This window comes from Zosterops lateralis, assembly GCF_965231275.1.
Source record: "Zosterops lateralis genome assembly, chromosome: 4".
Classification (NCBI taxonomy): domain Eukaryota; kingdom Metazoa; phylum Chordata; class Aves; order Passeriformes; family Zosteropidae; genus Zosterops; species Zosterops lateralis.
In genome coordinates, this window is record NC_139765.1 from 71,929,820 (window position 1) to 71,950,670 (window position 20,851).

General features: G+C 42.6%; 1 protein-coding gene across 3 annotated transcripts in view; it reads right to left on the bottom strand.

The window, feature by feature from the left end:
- CHCHD3 (coiled-coil-helix-coiled-coil-helix domain containing 3) overlaps positions 1–20,851 on the bottom strand; it is a 130,845-nt gene that overhangs the window by 36,004 nt on the left and 73,990 nt on the right. For all 3 annotated transcript variants that reach the window (XM_083858931.1, XM_083858930.1, XM_083858932.1), the window contains exon 5: positions 17,494–17,577. In XM_083858931.1, coding sequence (XP_083715057.1) covers positions 17,494–17,577 — 84 coding nt within the window. The remainder of the gene's footprint in view (positions 1–17,493; positions 17,578–20,851) is intronic.

A 20,851-nucleotide genomic window follows, 5' to 3' on the forward strand; every position in this document is an offset into this window, starting at 1 on the left:
TGTCTGTTGGTTTTTTTGGGGGTTTTTTTTGAGATGGTTTTTGTGGGAACTTTCCTCAGGAAGCAGTTCAATCAATCCTATCAAATTCTCATTTTGTGGAATTTTATAAGCTGCAATATCCAAATAGGATGAGTTTGATACTCAAAACCACTTTAATATTTGCATTTGGTCAGAGGAGTGAATTTTTTTGAATGTTGCTGCCACAAATACTCTCAATTTTGGTGTCACTGTCAGGTGTTATTTTGATTGTTGGGATCAGCAGCAGAGCAAAGAAGGGGGTGAATAAGAAGAGCAGATTTTTCACTGCGCAAAGTTCATGATCCAAGTGAAAACAGCCAGAAAATCTGACACCAACTGACTGGCAGCTGATGCTGCTACAGCAGAAGCCAAACTGTAAAAATCTACGTATCAATAACAGGTTTTGGTGATGGTGAAGCAACTGAAGAATTTCCAGAATGGTTCTGGCAGCAGAACAACAGGGGAGAGCACTGAGGAGGTATCAGCTCCTACAACAAAAATGCTGAGGGATGTAAAAAAAACCCTGATGAAAAACAATGTAGGGATTTGTTTGGATGAGTGATAAGCACCTGAATCCAAGAAAAACTGCATTTTACACTCAGATCAGATGGAGAACTATGTTCATATTTAATTTAGGTAAGAGCAAGAAAGGAAAACGAGCTCTGAGCACGTTTAAATTGAAGTAATGTGAGATTTTTTTCAGTGCTGATCCAAGAGTGGATCCCAGCAGACCCACTGAGCTCAGGAACTGCCTCCTGAAGGAAAAACAGCCACTGCTAAGGCAAGTGGGATCTCCCTAAAAACCTGCTCAGACCAATTCTAGGATGTAGGACGACACAGTGGAATTATCAGCACCAAATCCATTGATCTGAGAGTTTAAAAAGTCACTGCATTGCTCTCAATAAGGCAAAAAATCCACAAAATTCCTACAGCTGGATGACACACGAGGCCAAACAATTCAAACACAGACTCCTACAAACCTCCCTAATTTGTGACTGTGTTTTGTGACCGCTGAAGATGATTCTTACTTTTTCCTGGGCTCCTTTTTCCTGCATTCCTGGACTCCTTTTTCCTGCATTCCTCATGGTTCTGTTTATTCTCACTGCCCATTCCCATCTCCCTCTCTTGGTGCATCATTGAAGGCAGAGATGTTATTCTGTATTTCAGCCACCCCACAGTTATTGGGGGGATGTTCTGCCCTAAAAATGGATTTTTTTTCCCACTGTAACCTTTATTTTTCCTTCCCATTCACCTGCATTTCTCCAGACAATTCTTCCTTTTCCCTCTTTGGCCTGAAGAGACTTTTAGTAATTTTTGTGAATGCACTTTGTGTCACACACATTATCCCTCTATCATGGCCATTTTTAAAATAAAATCTGTGAATTCAACATCACCCTGTGCAGGGTTATAAAAGGTTTGCCAATCCCTGTCAATTCCATCCTGGAATTTGTCTTTTAGGATGGGATTCACCCCTGGAAAAGTCCAAGGCCAGGTTGAACAGGGCTTGGAGCAGCCTGGGATAGTGGAAGGTGTCCCAAACCCAAACTCCCAACCCAAAGCACTCTGAGATTTACAAAGACACCATCATTTAGACCCACAAATTCTCTGTTAAAAGATTTGTGTTATGCCCCAAACAACCCCTCACAACTGAGAGAAGAATTCCACGTTGTAGTTGTTTCAAAAAGCCACAAAAACAACCATTATCACTGACAATTCTCCTTCACTCCTCACTCACAACAACAGGTCCAGCTGGATAAATTCCATCTCTCTATTGATTCCCCAGTTGTCTGAAAATTTATGGAAACACTTGTAAGTTTGGATTTTTGGTATTTTATTTTATGAAGTATAAGAGCATTGAGGATGAATTTGATATAATCGATTTCTTCTCCTATTTCTCCTTCCAAAAAGCTCTCACATCTTTGATTTGGGCAGCTACAGGAAAAACAATCCTTTTGTTGCTATAAAATCTGGAATTATCTCATAGGGACAATGCTCTCAGGCACAGGGTGGGAGTTTTGGGGTTGTCCCACGCAGGACCAGGAATTCCTGCCAGCAGGAATTGTATTTATGGCACTTACACCCCAAAATTTCCCATTAATTCTGTCTTCAAATTCTTAAAGCCTGGGCATGAAGTGGAGTAAAACACTGCCAGTAAACTCAGTCACATAAAAACAGGTTATAATGTCTGAAAACTTTTAATTGCATCAACTACTGCAGTAAAAAGAGATCAAATGGCCCCTCAAACACTGGAAGTAAATCCTTGTTCTGTCGACCACTGGTAAAACTCCCACTTCAAAAATATCCCACATGCAGCACGGTACAAACACACACAGCACTTTACACTTGATTTCCCAATATAAAAGCACAGGTCTTGCAAGGAGTTTTCAGTTTTTCATGAAGTTCTTTTCAATTTTACAAGTACCTGAAATAATCTCTTGTCGGTTCATGGCAACAATTCAAAGAAAAAAAAAAAAAAAAAGCTCATTGATGTTTTCTGAATTTAAAAGGGTCATTTACTGCTTTTTTAAAAAAGCCTTTAAAAGACCCCAATTTCTGCAGATTCTCTAACAAAAGGAAGCCCAACCTCGACTATTATCCAATAACTCATCTCACCTATAAACAACATTATTTTGTTTTGCTCAGTTGAAATCTCACTGAAAAAAAAACTCCTGCCTGCTCAGCCAGCAGAGATTCTCAAATCATCAGCGTTCTGCACATCATTTTAAACCTATAATTAAAGAAAGTTTCCAAAAAAACCAGTGACAAGAGCAGCAGAAACTTGAGAGAAGGAGGGAGGCTCACGAAACCTGTTTGAGATGTGCAGTGAACACAGTCTGGGCTGGATTTGTTTCACAGGGCGTGTTCAGCTGACAAGGAAATATTTGGAAGTGTAAAGTCAAAAAAAAATATTGCACCTATTCAGTGGAATTAGAGGGACATGGGAGAAAAGGTATCAATAAGTTTTGACTTAAATACAGCAAATGGAACAGCTTCAGCTCCAGGAAACTGCACTGAGTAAGGGCAGACTGAGGTGCTGAGCTCTGGCACACAGGGAATGGCATTCCCTGAGAAAAGGCTCTGATTTCACACTGGGGATCTTCTTTTATTCCAAAACAACTTTGATTTTCTTCTTAAAGAATCACAGCATGGGTTGGGTTGGGTTGGGTTGGGTTGGAAGGGACCTTCAAGCTCATCTCATTCCATCCCATCCATGGGCAGGGACATCTCCCACTGTCCCAGGCTGCTCCAAGCCCCAGTGTCCAACCTGGCCTTGTTATGTGGGATGACACGGAAAATACTCTTAAAATTGTATTTTCAGTGTTTTCTTGGGTTTGAGAACAGACATGGTGGAATCACAGAATTGTAGAATGGTTTGGGTTGGGAGGAACCTGAAAGATCATCTCATTCCACAGGGGCAGGGACACCTCCCACTGTCCCAGGCTGCTCCAACCTGGCCTTGGGCATTCCAGGGATCCAGGGGCAGCCACAGCTGCTCTGGCAATTCCATCCAGCCAGGAATTCCTTGCCAAGATCCCACCCAATTTTCCCCTTTTCCAATCTGAATCCATTCCCTGTGTCCTGTCCCTGTCCCCAGTCCCTCTACAGCTCTCCTGGAGCCCCTTCAGGCCCTGGAATGTTCTGGAATCTCCCCCTGGATCCTTCCCTTCTCCAGGTCTGCATCTCCCAGCCTGGATCTCCGGGAACTAAAGAGTTCCAGCCCTGAAGCAGCTCCATGGATTCCTCTGGACTCTCTCCAGCAGCTCCAGGTAGTGCTGCTGTTGTCCCCAGGGCTGGGGCAGCTCTGCAGGTGGGGTCTCACCTGAGAGGGGCAGAATTCCCTCCCCTGTTCCTCTTTACAGAGTAACCCAGAGCTTCCAAAAAGTATCTTTTTGGTGTGTTGTGTCCTCTTCCACCTTCCCCTGCAGAGTGCAAAGCTCTCAAAACCAAAAACCAGCAGGAGATGGGAATGAGGAAAACAAGGAAAATCTTCATATTATTGCAGTAATCCCACCAAGCCACACACACATCCAGCCCCTAAGGCTGCTGCAAATACCACAAAGCAGGGTTTGCTGCAAACTGATGCATGAGGTATTTCAGGATAACCCAGACCAGTCCCTAATATTCAGTTTTGTCACCTGCATTTTGCTGTTTCACTGCCCTGCACAGCAAATCCACGTGAAACAGGAGCTGCCCGAGATGAAAAACAACAATTGCCCATCGTAAAAGCTGGAATCTGATCCAAAAAAAAAAGGGAAGTGGGATGCACACATGTCAAACAGGGAGTGCCAGGAATGAGTAAATATTCATTCAAAATCACGCCCTCACAAGTTGCTGAATAAAATGGTTACCAGGAGAAGATTGCACATTTTAACTCATCTCTCTGGATAATGAATTGTGCGCTGTCTCCCTTGTAGAGAATTTATCTGAGAATTCACTCAATATCTGGGTGGTTCCACTGCTCTTCTCTTGCCTGCTGAAAGTGAGGCAGTAAAAAAAAAAAATAGTGAATTTCTCAAGGGATGAAACAGTGAGGCCTTGGCAGAGATTTCCCAGAGAAGCTGTGGCTGCTCCTGGATCCCTGGAAGTGTCCAAGGTGAGGCTGGATGGGGCTTGGAGCATCCTGGGATAGTGGAAGGTGTCGAGATTGGAATTGGATGAGCTTTAAGGTGTTTTCCAACCCAAACCATTCTGATTCCGTGATTCTCTGAACTCCTGACATCCAGAGAAAGCTTGGCATGAACAGACACCAGAGCTGGCATAGAACAAAAATGATCTGCAGTGCTTTTAAAAAACACATATGGTATCAAACAGCAAAAAAATATTCAGCATTATTGTCTCAGGCTGTGGGAAACAGGGAGTCTCTTCTTTGAGCTTTAAGTTGATAAATATATAGACAATTTTTGTTGCAGGAAAAAAACTCTGAAAAAAAAATCTCTGATTAAAGCAGTAACAGATATGAAAAACAATCTTACCTTAAGACATTTAAATTAAAACAATCATAACTCTTTTCTGAGAATCAGACAAATGTTTGAATTCCTCTGCTACAGTTTATTTGGATTTAATCCCTAATTACCACAGCTCTGCTTTGGTGTTTCCTTGTGCAGAAATATCCTGAGTGATTGTGGCCTGCAAAGGGTTAAACTCCCTGACATGGGGGGAAAAAAATAAAGATTTCTAACATGGGTGAAAAATGAAGATTTCTAAAGTGGCAGGAAAGCATCTCCTGATTTCAAACACAAGATTATCCTCCCCTGTTTCAAAAGGAAAGGCTCTTTGAGGCACAGCAATATGCATGTGAATAGGTGTGCATTGAAAAGTCCCAGCTCTCAGGTATGAAAATGCTTTTTTTGCTTCCAAAGGAGAGAGATCTTGGAACTTTCCTTTCTCCCTGACAGCCTGATGGGGCTGAACACGCCACCAGCATTTCTGAGTTTAAAAAAAATGGTCATTTCTGTCCCCCAGTCCCAGCTCTGAGGGTTCTGCTGTGGAATTAATTTCCAATTAAAAGCAAGAACAACAACAAGCCCAGAAGAGCTGGACCTGTCTCATACTGAGCTGGTGTCACACACAGAACCCACAAAGAGGGTGGAAAAAAATTAAATCAGAATAAAAAAAGAGAAGGAATTTCTACCTTGCAAGGATTAGTGTAAAAATGACATTATTTTTCCAGGAGGATCTCACAAATACAGGAATTTGATGCCCATCTCATCTCTCCTGAAGGAATGGCAGGTCAGAGATTTTAAAGGAAATTTGCAGTGCCCAAGAGCAATTGGTTTTGCTCTTTAAAGCAAAAATTTGGCTGGAAAGAAGTTGTCACTAGGCTTGTCACCAAGTCCATCACTCTGATTTTCTCTCTTCTCTCCTATTTTCTCCCATTTTCTTCCTACAACTCCCTCTGATCGTCTTTAATGAGAGTTCCTTCTCCCAGTATTAAATGTATTGTTTTAGTTTTGAGGGAGTTTCACAGAACACAGAAAAAATAGAGAAAATACAAGAAGAATTTTGCCTTTCTGTAAGTGAAGGCATCCTGCCTTTCTCAAAGCAGAAGAAAAATCTTGATTTAAACTTTTATTCTTGTGGCCAAGCCTGGCCAAAGCTGAGATCTGAGCCACAAATAATGTCAGAAAGAGCTGGTAGAGCTCTCCTAACTCTGCACTGGGGTCACAGCCCAGGATTTTGGTCCAGCTCTCACTGTGGCCAGACTCTCCCTGATTTTAAGGATGTTCCCACTGGACACAACCACTCCTGGGCTCCTGCACGTGAAAAGCACAACAAAGTGAGGTGAAAAAAATGATAAATCCAGAGCAGGACGTGGTGCAGAGCCCAGATTTCCTCAGGAATTCTAAGAGTTGTATCCTTTACACAAAGATTTCCCCAAACCCAGCAGCCTCTGTGTTTACATTACAGAAACAATTTTTTATTTTATTTTTAACACAATGGTGAACCAGCAACAAAAAAAAAAAAAAAAAAAAAAAAAGCTGTGCTTGAATCACAGCTTATTGTTCATAAACCTGAATGAACTGCCCAAAAGTCCATCACTGCCAGATGTCAGTGGTCCATCCCCAGCTCCTCTGACTCCACAGATCCCTCTCTCCCACTGAAGGCCAAGTTATTAATAAATTGTTTTTCAACTTCGACTGGATTGATCATTTATTTTCAAAATCCCTTTTCCCATCATTTACTCATTACCCGCCTCCTCTTGATGGAAGAGGACATTTATTGCCTTCTGCATTTATTGTGCTGGCAAACAGAAATGTTCAGCAGCCTTTCCTGGGGATTCTCTAATTTATCTATCAGTTATGGGACTGGACTATTTTTAGGGGCAGGAAAAAAATTAAAATATCACTCAGAGTGACAGCAGTGAAAATGAAGGCAGAAGAGTCTTCGTGTAATAAAAGGAAGAGGATTCCTGTGATTCCATCATTTCAGCCATTGGGTTTGCAGGATTGTTTACAATAAAAAACAAAGGTTTAATTTCTCATAAACATTATTGCTTTCTAATGAGAATAATTACTAACTAATGCTTGGGCAAAAAGGGATTGTTTTCCTCTAATCATAAAATCATTAAGGTTGGAAATCCCTTCTGAGGTCATTGAGTTCAACCATTCCCAGCCCTGCCAAGGCCAGGAGTGTCCCATGTCCCCAAGTGCCACCTCTAAAATCCCTCCAGGGATGGGAACTCCACCTCTGCCAGGATGGGAAACCCTTTTAGGACAGGAATTTTCCCTGAAATCCAACCTAAACCTCCCCTGGCCCAGCCTGAGGCTGTTCCCTCTCCTCCTGTCCCTGTTCCCTGGGAGCAGAGCCCGACCCCCCTGGCTGTCCCCTCCTGTCAGGGACTTGTGCAGAGCCACAAGGTCCCCCCTGAGCCTCCTTTTCTCCAGGCTCAGCCCCTTCCCAGCTCCCTCAGCCTCTCCTGGGGCTCCAGACCCTTCCCTGGACATTCTCCAGCCCCTCAAGGTCCTTCCTGAATTGAGGAGCTCAGAAGTGACCCCAGGATTCCAGGTGGTCCCTCAGCAGTGCCCAGCACAGGGGACAGTCACTGCCCAATCCTGCTGCCCATCTGCCACCTCTGCCAGGCTGGGCAGCCCTTTTCATGAAGAAATTTTCCCTAAAATCCAACCTAAACCTCCTCTGGCCCAGGCTGAGGCCGTTCCCTCCCCTCCTGTCCTTGTGATTAAATCCCAAATCCCTCCCTGGCTGTTCCCTCCTTGTGCAGAGCCACAAGGTCCCCTCTGAGCCTCCTTTTCTCCAGGCTCAGACCCTTCCCAGCTCCCTCAGCCCCTCCTGGGGCTCCATTCCCTTCCCTGGCCCTGCTGCAGCCCCTGCAGGACTCTCCTGCTGGGACCTGTCCCCAGGATCCCAGGGTGTCCCCAGGGGACAGTCCCTGCCCTCGGGCCGTGCCCACACTGGGGCTGCCCCAGCCCAGGGGCCACTGGACTCTCGCCCACCTGGGCACAAGGGTTTGCTCTGAGCCAAACTCAATCCCATGGGAATTATGGCAGAAGAGCAGGGACAGCACAAATCCCTCCAGGACACCCAGGGAAGGATCACACATCACACAAATCATCGAGTTCATTCATCCCCAGCACTGCCAAGGCCACCACTGCCCGTGTCCCCAAGTGCCACCTCCACAGGGCTTTGAAATCCCTCCAGGAATGGGGACTCCACCACTCATTCCAATGCTTGACAACATTTTCCATTAAGGAATTTTCCCTAAAATCCACCCTGAGCCTCCATGAGGCCGTTCCCTCTCCTCCTGTCCCTGTTCCCTGGGATTAGATCCCAAATCCCTCCCTGGCTGTCCCCTCCTGTCAGGGACTTGTGCAGAGCCACAAAGTCCCCCTGAGCCTCCTTTTCTCCAGGCTCAGCCCCTTTCCCAGCTCCCAGACCCTTTCCCAGCTCTGTTCCCTTCCCTGGACACTCTCCAGCCCCTCCAGATCTTCCTCATCCTCATGGCCCCAGAGCTGCCCCAGGATTTGTGGTCCCTCAGCAGGGCCAGCACAGGGGAGTGGTCACTTCAATTCAGAGTTGCAATCATTTTTAATTCTGTTACCTCAGCTAAGAAATCCTTCAAAGCACCTCCCTGAGGGTTGCTTCAATCCAGCATTAACTTAGCACAGTATTTGTTCCCAAACTTCAGCTTGTGATGGGAAGATGGTGGGAGGAAGGAACAGACCCGGGTGAAGTGAAAGCTGCTTATTCATTAACTCCCCATATGTTAAAACATTTTGCTATATCCTATGCAAAGCGATAAACACAGCTTTTAACATTCAAAAAATTCCTTCAGTTTGTGCCTTTTTTGCCTATTTTACACATTTTCCCTCTCGTGACAGTTTTTTTTTGGAGGTTTTTTTGATCCATAAGAAGGAGAAGGGGAAAAGGGAGATGAAGCGACTCAAAAAAATCCCACGGTCACCAAGGGGGGATGAGGAAATGCTGGAATTTTGACTCAAAATATAACTGGAGCTGGATAAACTTGGCCTCACTGGGATTCCACTGTCCCAGGCTGCTCCAAATCCCAGTGTCCAACCTGGCCTTGGACATTCCAGGGATCCAGGGGCAGCCACAGCTGCTCTGGCAATTCCAGCCCAGGCAGGAATTCCCAATTCCCAATCTCCCATCCAGCCCTGCCCTGTGGCAGTGGGAAACCATTCCCTGTGTCCTGTCCCTGTCCCCAGTCCCTCTGCAGCTCTCCTGGAGCCCCTTGAGGCCCTGGAATGTTCTGGAAGCTCTCCCTGGATCCTTCCCTTCTCCAGGCTGGCAATTCCCAGCTCTCCCAGCCTGACATTGGATCCATCTCCTCTCCAAGAAATCAATGCACTGAGGGGCTTCACTTGGAATCTCAGGAATCCATGAAGGGTCTCCCTTCCCTTTCCCTCTCTTTTCTCTCCCCATTTCCCATCCAAACCCCTCGGGATGGATTCTGAGTGTCCCAAATCCCAGAATCCCAGGAGCAGTTTGGGTGGGAAGGGACCTCAGAGCTCATTCCAGGGACAATTCCATGATCCCAGGGGGCTCCAATCCTTCCTTGGACATTCCAGGGATTCTCTGGCAATTCCAGCCCAGGCAGGAATTCCCAGTTCCCAAGATCCCTCCATCCCTTGTCCCCAGTCCCTCTGCAGCTCTCCTGGAGCCCCTTTAGGTGCTCTGAGCTTTTCCTGGATCCTTCTCCTCTCCAGGCTGGGCATTCCCAGATGATTTGGAGCAACCTGGGATGGTGGAAGTTGTCCCTGCCCTTGGCAGCTTTTAGGATGAGCTTTTTTAGGTCCCTTCCAACCCAAATTACCCTGTGATTCTATAAACACATTCCAGCTCCAGGGCTCTGAGTTATCAGTTTCCATCACCCTTCTGACTTGTGCTAATTCTTCCAAAATAAAACCATGGAATAAAGTCATGTTTTTCTCCAAACTAAAACTACAAAATAATTAGAAATCTTTCTAAACCTTTTTTTTTTGGTGGTTTTTGTTTGCAGATACTGGAGAAATAAAAAACTGCAACAACCTGTATGAAAACTGTGGCTCCACATTAAAAGTTATCAGGTGTCTTAGTGCACAGCAGGAAAAAATCCTGAAACATTGGTTATGACTGGGGTGGTTTTTTGTTCTCTGTAAAGACACACATACATAATGGAAAAATAATCTATAAACAAACATTTAGAGGAACATCAATAGCTGCTATTCAGCGTGGAACAACTCCTCATTTTGTTATTAAGCAGCATTTCAGCCTCGCTATTGATTGGATATGTGATAGTGAAAGATGAGACTGGAGCAGGTATTTTTCATGGTAAATACAAAACTCTGCATTTTTTGGTGCACTTGGGGGGAAAAAAACACACAACTGAGGTGTGTGTTTAATAATAAACATCTCAGCTACTTAGTCAGAAACGGTAAATAAAAGATTGTGAAGAGGAAAAAAAAAAAAAAAAAAAAAAAAATGAAACCAAGGCTGAGACTCAACTGGTTCAGAATAATGATTGTGGCTGGGCAAGATATGGAGACAGAGCATTAAATACAACACTCCAGCCCGGGCTGTCAATCAGGTGGAGGTTTCAGATATTGTAATTGGTAGCAAGTTTCCTAATCTCAACCTGCCAGGCAAAAGAAGCAATTCGACAAAAGCTCTGTCCCCCCAAACAGAATGAAATCTGAAAAGAGGAATTTTCTAATATTGGCAAGATCACAGGGTGGGTTGACAGCTTTATTATGCTAAACTGACAAAAAACATTATGCCGTGGTCAGTACTAGAAAAGGGTGGGTTTTTTTCAGGAGAAATGTGGGAATACAAAGCACTGGGAGAGTCTGATGAACTCCTACTTTTATCTCCCCAGTGCAGCACATGAGCTGAGACACAGAAAAAGTCTCTTGGCCCAAGTACAAAATGAGAAATGAATATATCTTGATTTTTCTCCTCGGGTCTCCCACCGCAGCGATTTGGGAGAGCTGCAAGAAGTCGTGGTGGCAGCTGAATATCCATTTAAAAAAGGCAAAGAAACCCACTAACTTCACAGAAATAACACAATTCATTAACAATGGGATGATATGGCAGTTGGTGGAATTCATCACACGGAAGCTGTAATGTATTTTATTGCTTCTATTGGAAAAGTGCTTGGAAATAGAGTTAAAGTATTGACTCTGCGTGTGTGTGTGCATATATATAATTTATTTATTTGATACAGAAAGAGAAATAGAGCCAGGAAAATAGAAACAGGACACAAACACCCAGAGTATCTCAAAAATAGGAGCGGAGTGGGAATGATGGAACTATTTTCTTTCAAACCATGGATATTTTAGGGAATATTGGAGTAATTCCATGCCTTCATGGGAATAAGAACACCAGGTTTGTTGAGCTGTCCCTGCCTTTTCCTTAAGTGCTCATCAGCCAAAAGAATTTCCTACTTGGCTAGATCCAGCCTCAAGTCTCCAAACATGCACCTACATCCCTGTTAGTTGGCTTTGGAACGTGTGAAGGAATGCGCACAAAATGCAGGGAGAGTAAACATGTTTTGCTCTGGCAAACACAGGCTGCTAAACACGAGAGGGGAGAGCAGAGTCATCCTCTGCTCCTGGAATTCTCTGAAATCACAAAGAGTAAACAGACTGATAACTGAACACAAATAGAAACAACAACAACAACAAAAAAATCCTTTAAATTGCTAAATTACCTCGTAGGGAATGAAAATGTTTGTGGTTATTATCCTGCTCTGTACCAGTCCCCCCCTCCTCTGTTATCTACATCTTGCAAACCTCCACTTTACAAAAATCCCAGCAAACAGCTCCTGATTAACTGAGTTGTTGAGATCTGAAAAAGGTAAACAAGGCTCTGAAGCATCTGAACAAATGTGGGGCTGGCACTGTTGGCACCTGAGCACTTCTGCCCATGAGAAACTCCCACAAAAGGCAATTCCTGGCTGGGAAACTGCAGATCAGCTCCTCAGCTCAGCACTGGGGCTATCACTGCAGAGCATGTCTAAGCCTTGAATAGAAAAAAAAAAGGAAGAGATCATTAAGTTATAATTTCCCCACACAATTGGTATAAGCATTTCCTACCAACAGGATTAGGGTGAATACAAGATCCCAGAATAAAGCTGCTCAGCAGTGAGGATGGCAGTTTAGTGTCTAGTAAATTTGATTTCTCTGAAAATCCTGACACATCATAATAGCGAAATCCTATTTACTGTAGCAAGCAGGATGGATAATACCATTTAACACCTGGGATAGAATGTGCCATCAGCTCAGAGCTTTGTGCTCTGTGTGCTCATCTTACCTTAAGGTTAATGCTCCTTGACAGCCTCCATGGAAAGCAGAATCCCCAAATTAAGTGCCGAGCTTGGGATTTGCAAATCCTTCCTCGACGTTTTAAGTCAGAGGAAAAAATGCAGAGAAGTGGATCAACATTTCCTGAACTTAATGTCTGTATTCCCAGGCTGGGATCCAGCACTGAGCCCTCTGTGGAGCAGGAATGTCCCTACACAAAGGCCAAGGGGACTTTGGAAAGGGCCAAGAACTGGCAGAGCAGTGATTCTAAACTGTTAAATGTGTAGTGAATCCAAGGGAATATTGAAACCACCAAATTCCTACAGAATGGCAGAATGGTGGAATTGTTTAGGCTGGAAAAGCCCTCTGAGATCATCAAGGCCATCAGGGAGCCACGTCCCCAAGTATCACATCTTCAAGTTGTTTAAATCCCTCCAGCGATGGGGATTCCATCCATCCTTTTAGGAAAGGAATTTTCCCAATTTCCCTAAACCTCCCCTGGCCCAGCCTGAGGCCGTTCCCTCTCCTCCTGTCCCTGTTCCCTGGGTGTCCCCTCCTGTCAGGGACTTGTGCAGAGCCACAAGGTCCCCCCTGAGCCTCCTTTTCTCCAGGCTCAGCCCCTTTCCCAGATTTCTGCTCCAGGATAATCCTATTACCTCACCCCACAACCACCTTCACATCCAAACTGCTCAACACTTAAAAAAGTATTTCTAGGAAACTCCCGAGCACAGAAACTTGGCTCCAATGGAAAATATTATGATTAATATGGGGATCCATATCTTGCTCATTCACACTGATAAACTAAATAGTTGTGTCATACAGCAGGGTATTAAAATTAATTTCCTTCTGCTCCCATGACTTGGGGCAGGATTCTCCTAATGATCCATATTAGCATTAGGAAGCAGTGCAACATGAAAATAGCTGGGTTTGCTGGAGGAAATTGGAACTGGGGAGTCCCATCAGTCTCAGAGACAGAGCAGGAGCAGACACAGCTCACTGAGTGCCTGTGTGATGCCAAAACTACAGTGAAAAACAGGAGAGGGTCGTGTGTCCTTCATAAAAAAATGTTGTAAAGCAAAAGCTTTGTAAAGCTTTTTGTAAAGCAAAAGCAACAGGGTGAAGGAAAACTGGGATGGGAATTGCTGGGATGTTGGCTGCTCTGCATGAAAATCAGTGCAAGTGTTGATGGGGACTGGAAGCTGCAGAGCAAAGGGACACTGGAGATGTAGAGATGGTTATGAATAAAGTCCATGGGGCTTGAGACTGGCATTAAAACAGGGCAAAAATACTGCTCCTCTCCACTGGAATTAGAGGGACAAGACAGCAAAGATATCAACAATTTTTTTCTATAAACACCAGAAATGGAACAGCTTCAGCTCCATCAGGTAAGGACAGAGAGAGATCCTGAGCTCTGGTACACAGGGTAGGAAAGGCATTCCTTGAAAAAGGGCTCTGAGTTCACACTGCAGCTCTTCTTTACCTCAAAACAAATTTATTTTCTCCTTAGAGAGTCACAGAATGGTTTGGGTTAGAAAAGACCTTCAGGATCACCCAGTGCCATCCCCTGTCATGGGCAGGGACACCTCCCACTGTCCCAGGCTGCTCCAAACTCCAGTGTCCAACCTGGCCTTGGACATTCCAGGGATCCAGGGGCAGCCACAGCTGCTCTGGCAATTCCAGCCCAGGCAGGAATTCCCAATTCCCAATCTCCCATCCAGCCCTGCCCTGTGGCAGTGGGAAGCCACTCCCTGTGTCCTGTCCCTGTCCCCAGTCCCTCTGCAGCTCTCCTGGAGCCCCTTTAGGCCTTGGAAAAGGCTCTGAGCTTTCCCTGGATCCTTCTCCTCTCCAGGCAAGCACCTCCAGCTCTGTCAGCCTGGGTTCCTGGGAACTGAGAGGCTCCATCCCTGCAGCAGCTCCATGGATTCCTCTGGATCTGCTCCAGCAGCTCCAGGTCCTGCTGCTGTTGTCCCCAGGGCTGGGGCAGCTCTGCAGGTGGGGTCTCACAGAATCCACCCCAGCTCTGTCCATGGAGGGTTCTGGGTCCCAATGCCCACGGCCAGGACATGTCCACCTTCTCATTCACCAAAACCCCCACGTCCTTCCCCCAGGGCTGCTCCCCATCCTTTCCTCCCCTCAGCCTGGATTTGTGCTTGAATTGCCCTGACTCTTGTGCAGGACCTTGCACTTTTAAGTCAATAATTAACAGAGTGTGGGGCACACACAACTCAGTGACTTCAGCACTGTTTTATCTCTGGCTTTTGCTGCAGTCAAGAACAACCTCATCCTGTAAGTGCAGAATGAAAAACAGTGACAAATTCCCCTCCAAACTTCACCTAAATCACAGCTGCACATCCCAGGCAGATGCAGAGCAAGGGAAGGTTGTTCTTTAACTGCTTTGTTCAACTCTCTGCTATTGCTCTGCTGCTGTGGAGCATGTAATAACTAATAGCTTATGTGCTATCTTTGACCTAGAAACACTGGCAGCTGTTAGGGGAATTGCTGGGGTTTGGGGAAGTATCAAAAGGTTTTTAGCACATAAACCAAATTTATGAACAGTTATTCCCCCAGAGAATGGAATTGTTGATGTTTTACTATCGCAGCTGTCACTTGCGCACAGTTATTTTGTCCCGTATTAATAATACCCTGTAAAGGTTGAGCATCTTCCCTCAGTCACTGGAAATATTTCATAATTGACAGGCTTCATCTGGCACTGAATATGGATAATTTTCTCCATAAGGAGCACGCTGTGCTGACACTAATCTGTCCTGTTGTCATCTCCCTTTATTATCAACGTCTGCATTGTTTTTGCGGCGGCACCGAAGAGCACAAATACGAAGGTTCTAATTGAAAAGGCTAAGTAATCAAAAAGCCAATTAATCATCGAGATGAGCTCTGACACTCCATGATGCAACAGCCAGAAATACCACACAGGCATAACTGAAGTGTTTTTAAAGTGTGCTCATTTGATGTGGGAATGATCTGAGATTGTAATTAGCATTCTTTGTCGCAGGTGACAGACTCGGATTGAACGTTGCTTCACCCTGACATTAATTCTCTGAGCTCCACTTGCTCCCACCCCACCTCCTGTTCCCAAATTTCCCTCTGCTAAGCAGCCCAGGCTCTGTCTCTGTGCACCTTCCACTGAAATCAGGACAAGTTCAGGAACAACAAACCAGCCCTCTTTTCATGCTCTGTCATTTCCACGCCTTCCTTAATTAATTTTTTTATTTTTAAAGCTCTATTTCCAGCTCAATTTTAAAAATTCCCAGCAGAGAAACTCACAGGTGACCCCAGTGAGGGTCTTGGGGAAGGTGGGATTGCAGGAGCTGTGACCTCTCTGCTTGTCCAGGTTTTCACTCTGCCATCTCCACCTCTCTGCAGAAATTCCAAGGCAGATTTGGAACACAGAGTTTGCTCCTCTCAGAGCTGGAACAGCACCTTTTTTTTTTTTTTTTTTTGTGTAGGAGAGAGATGAAAATTTACCTTGCTGACAAACTGGATGACAACTTGGAAAAGCAGAGGGTTTTACCTCACAAAAAAAGGAGTCAGAATGAAAAGACAAGGCTTGGTACCACAAGAATTCCACTGTGAACACAGAGCAAACATCACCCATGGAATAAAACAAGGAATTCAGAACCACTTGCTGTAATCCTGGGGATTTCCAAGCCAAGCAGAGGAGCCAAGAGATGGCAGAATTTCCTTTTTCACATCCCCTGGGGGTGCCACTCCAGCAGAACTCAAATGAAGTTATTTAAAGTTCATTATCTCCCCTGCACAGCACAAAAATGTATTTACACTCACTGGAGTCTTCACTAACAAGAGGAACTGAAGCCACTGCACCAGTGACCGACATGAAGGGGAAAAATGACCAAGAAAAACATCTCAAAAGATGTAAAAGATAAACAAAAAGGTGAAAGAAAAAGCTGTCCAAGATCCATGGTTTATCAGACATCCTTTGCCATGAATTATTCCATATTAAGAGCACAGCTAAAACCACCCCAGAAAAATCCAGGCTGGATCAAATCCCACTGAAGCTTTTTCCTCAAACACCAAACCAGTAACTGAAGAAAAAGGAAAATGTTCTGTGGAGTTTTTTTTGGTGAAGAATCTTAATTTTTAGCTGTTTAAATAATGCACTGATTTAAGAATCATTAAACTGATTTCCCCACATCCTTTCAAAACTCCTTTTCATTGCCAAGAACATGGGACTTCATTAATGTCATTTTCAAATAAGGGAGGACAAAACCCCGAGATGGTATCGGATCTACCCCTGATTTAAAATACTCATTAAGACCAATTATTCACACTGATAATTCATGCAACATGTTCTTCCTCCTAATCCAGAAAAAAAAAACAAGGTTTTTTTCTTCTGGCCTGCTAAGCTGCATCAATGAATATGGATCTTGTTTAATAATTTTTACAACCAGCTAACAACAAAAAAAAAATCTGAATTAATCACCAATATATAAGCTGAGGAAGGAGGCAGAAGGGGTAAAAGAGGAAAATGTATTCAGGCTGGAGGTTACAACCAACCTGGGAGCCAGGAAATGATGACAGCAGTAATTATTTGAAATGAACATCCTATAAAATAATACCCTGTAAAGAATAGGGATGTTAACAGCAATATGTTAAAGCAAGTCCCACAGCTTCCCCAAGCTGCTCTCTGCAGTTTCATTTCAAGTCTGTGATGAGATAAAGACACAGAAATGCTTTTTGAACATGGTATAAACTTGGAATTAAAATTAAACTCTCCGTGTACTGATGGAGGAATCACTAATTCCACCCACTGAAAGCAGAAATTCACTGTGTGCCTTCACACTTCACTTTTTTTTTTGCTCTTGTTGTTGTTGTTATTTTAATTTAAATTATTTTACTTGGTGACACTTCTTCACTTCCACTGGCTCTTCGTCAGCTTTGGTATAAAATAACCTCATTATTTCATTTTTCTGTCTGTAATTACCGTGACAGATGAAATCCCACAGCGAATGTGAGAACTTTGTTAGCAAAGAAAACAAATATTCTCCCATCAAACCTTCCACCTTGTCAATATTAAGCCAGAAACAGCAGCAGCAATAGAAAAATAACCCCTCTGGCCAGAATTTTCATCTTTATTTCCTAAAAAAAGTCATCTTGTAAATATAACCAGGAGCAGAAATGAACAGAAAGGGAAAAAAATGGGGGAAAATGTTCATTAAAAGGGAAAATAAAAAGGTTTTACCCTCTCTTCCAGCCGAGCCAGCTGCTCTTTGTAGTAGGCATCGTGTTTCCTCAGCTCCCTCTCCTTCTCTTCCACCTGCCTGGCCTAAAAAAAAGGAACAGAAAAATAAAAATATTGAATCAAGTATATTATCCATAGTTTTGGGCTTTTTCCCTCCCTACTCAACAACTCTGCCTGAATTTGGCCAAATGGATTTGAAAATGTCACCCAGGGTGAGATTTCTTTTGATTTTTTTTTTTTTTTTAATTTGAATTAAGTTGGCAAATCATTTCTAAACTTAGGAGAATCTAATTGTAAACAGGTGGATATTTGGGAAGAACAAAATCAATTTATACATTTGTTAAAAAGTGCATCCAAAACTCTCCTGTCCTCTTTAATTAGGAATGACTCCTTTGAAAAGTCCCAGATTGGTTGAAGTATCCACTAAGCTGAAAAATTTAACCATGGGATCACTCCCATGTCCAATAATCTAAAATAACACAGAATATTTTAAAATATTTATCTTTTCAATCCTAATATGACCTGAGTGTTCTTTTAAGAGATGCTGCTCCCAGCAAATTGAAGTTTTTTGGTTTTTCATCTGCACTATTTCCAATTTTCCAGGATTAAGGGGACTCTATAAAAATTAGAAAATACATTTTAAAAGCACACATGCACAGAGGAATTTATTAAAAATATATAAAGCTCTAAGTCCTGCAGTGTAAATAGCAGACAAGTGATTTTTTAACAAGCTATGAAGGATTTAACACTTAAATTATCCATATAAATATTTCCAGGTTCACCATTTTTTAATAAAATCCTCAGCGACTAATAATTATCTAATAAAGGTCATTACAACAATTACACCACATAATGTACAGAAAAAAGATTTGATTCCCTTTGTCAAGGGTAATTTTTTGGGGTTTTTTTAGCAAACACCCAAGAAACACATTAAAAAATTTGGATTTTCCCTTGTTTCCTTTTTCAACTGCTTACCTGTGTTTCTATGTCCTGAAGCATGTTAAAAAAAAAAAGTTAAAATTCCAATTAAATTTATTATATAATTGTGAACAGAAAGAATGCAAAAAACAACAAAAAACAACAAAACAAAAAAAACAAACAAAAAAAAAAAACCAAAAAAAAAACCCAAAAAAAAAAAAAAAAAAAAAAAAAAAAAAAAAAAAAAAAAAAGGAAAAAAAAACCACACCCACATACATGTCAGGTGTATCTGGAAAAATGCACAAAACTACTTGGAAATTTTTGGGGGTTTTCATGCAACTTTTCCAAAAATGACCCAAAAAAGTCATATATTTATGAATTTATGTGACATCCCAGACCTGGTGGTTACAGAACCACTTCAAATCCACTGCAGGTTTTGTGTCCCCTTCAAACCATCCTCTGTCAAATACGAATATACGGAATGGTTTGGGTTGGAAGGGATGTGAAAAATCTTCTCATTCCAAGCCCAACACCTTCCACCATCCCTGGTGCTCCAAGTCCCAGTGTCCAACCTGGCCTTGGACATTCCAGGGATGCAGGAGCAGCCAAGATTCTCTGGGAATTTGTGCCAGAACACTCCACATTCCAGATTTAATATTCCAGATCTTATAGTCCATATCTGATAGTCCAGATCTCATATTCCATATCTCATAATCTATATATCATATTCCACATCAAATATTCCACACCTAATATTCCATATCTGATATTCCAGGTCTCATAATTTATATCTAATATTCCAGATCTCACATTCCAGATCTCACATTCCAGATCTAATGTTCTAGAACTAATAGTCCGTATCTCATAGTCCATATCTCATAGTCCATATATCATATTCCATATCTTATAATCCATATATCATATTCCACATCTAATATTCCATACCTAATATTCCATATCTGATAATCCAGATCTCATAATCCAGATCTCATAATTTATATCTAATATTCCATATCTCACATTCCAGATCTCACATTCCAGATCTAATATTCTAGAACTAATAGTCCATATCTCATAGTCCATTTCTCATATTCCATATCTCATGTTCCATATCTCATATTCCATCTCATAATCCATATATCATTTTCCATATCTAATATTCCAGATCTAATATTCCACATCTAATATTCCAGATCTCATACTCAATATATAATATTCCATATCCCATATTCCATATCTCATATTCCCCATCTAATATTCCAGATCTCATAATCCCCATCTAATATTCCATACCTCACATTCCAGATCTAATATTCCATATGTCACATTCCACATCTCCTAATCTATACCTTATATTCCATATCTAACATTCCAGATCTCATATTCCAGATCTGCAAGGCATCTTCACAGGTACCCAATGCAAATATTCCATGTTTAACCATCCCATGATCCCCAAAACACAGAAGACCTCCAGAATGTTGAGCAAAACAGGCCAGTGACAAAGAGAAGATAAAATTAATATTCCATAAAGAATATTAATATAAGAATATTAATATTAATAGGATAATTCTGTTAAGGTTTAGTCTTACAATCCAGTCGTGTTCCCCATAATTCTGTCCACCACCTGGAATGAAAACTGACTTTGGAAAGGCCACGGGATGAGACAAAACCCAGGGAAGAACCTCCTGGCTGAATTCACTCGTCCCATTTCTGACAATTCAGAGCTTTGCAGGGTCACAACAGGTCAAGGGCACAGCAAGGACAGAAGAGACAAAACTCATCCTTATTCTCCAGGTTTAAACTGAGCTTAAATCCTTTTCCTCTGTCCTGCCACGATCAGGGAACACAATAACATTTATTCCCTCTGTATGGAAGATTTTGCCCTGGAAATTTCATTTACTTGAGAAGTTGGTTTGTTTCTTGGGTTGATTTTTGAGTTTGGTTCCCTGTCCCCCTTCAAAATAATTAATCAATCATCCAATCAGTTGGATTTTTACTGCTCTACAGACACTGCTCAGTGCCCTGATCTGTCACTGATAGGGGAGAAATATTGTATATAAAATACTAAATAATCTGTTTATCCAAAGGTTTGCTTCCCTGCGTTGTGAAGGAAACTGGAGGATTTGGTTGGCAAGTAAGAAACTCAGCAAAAAAGAGTTTTTTCCACCCCTGATACTTGTACAGTAACGCAGACACAGCAAACTTCAAATGAATAAATAATAAATAAAATTATTCATTTATACAGGAGACCATAAATATGCCAATAGAGGAGAACTGAGCGCCAAAATAACAACCTGTAAAGTAATATTATATTTATGGGGCTGCAGCAATGAAATCCCTGTGAATGTCAACGAGCTGCAAGAAAATAATTAAGAATAGCCATGTTTTCAATTAGCTGAATGCTGCACTTCAGGTGTAAATGAGATACTCAAACAGGTT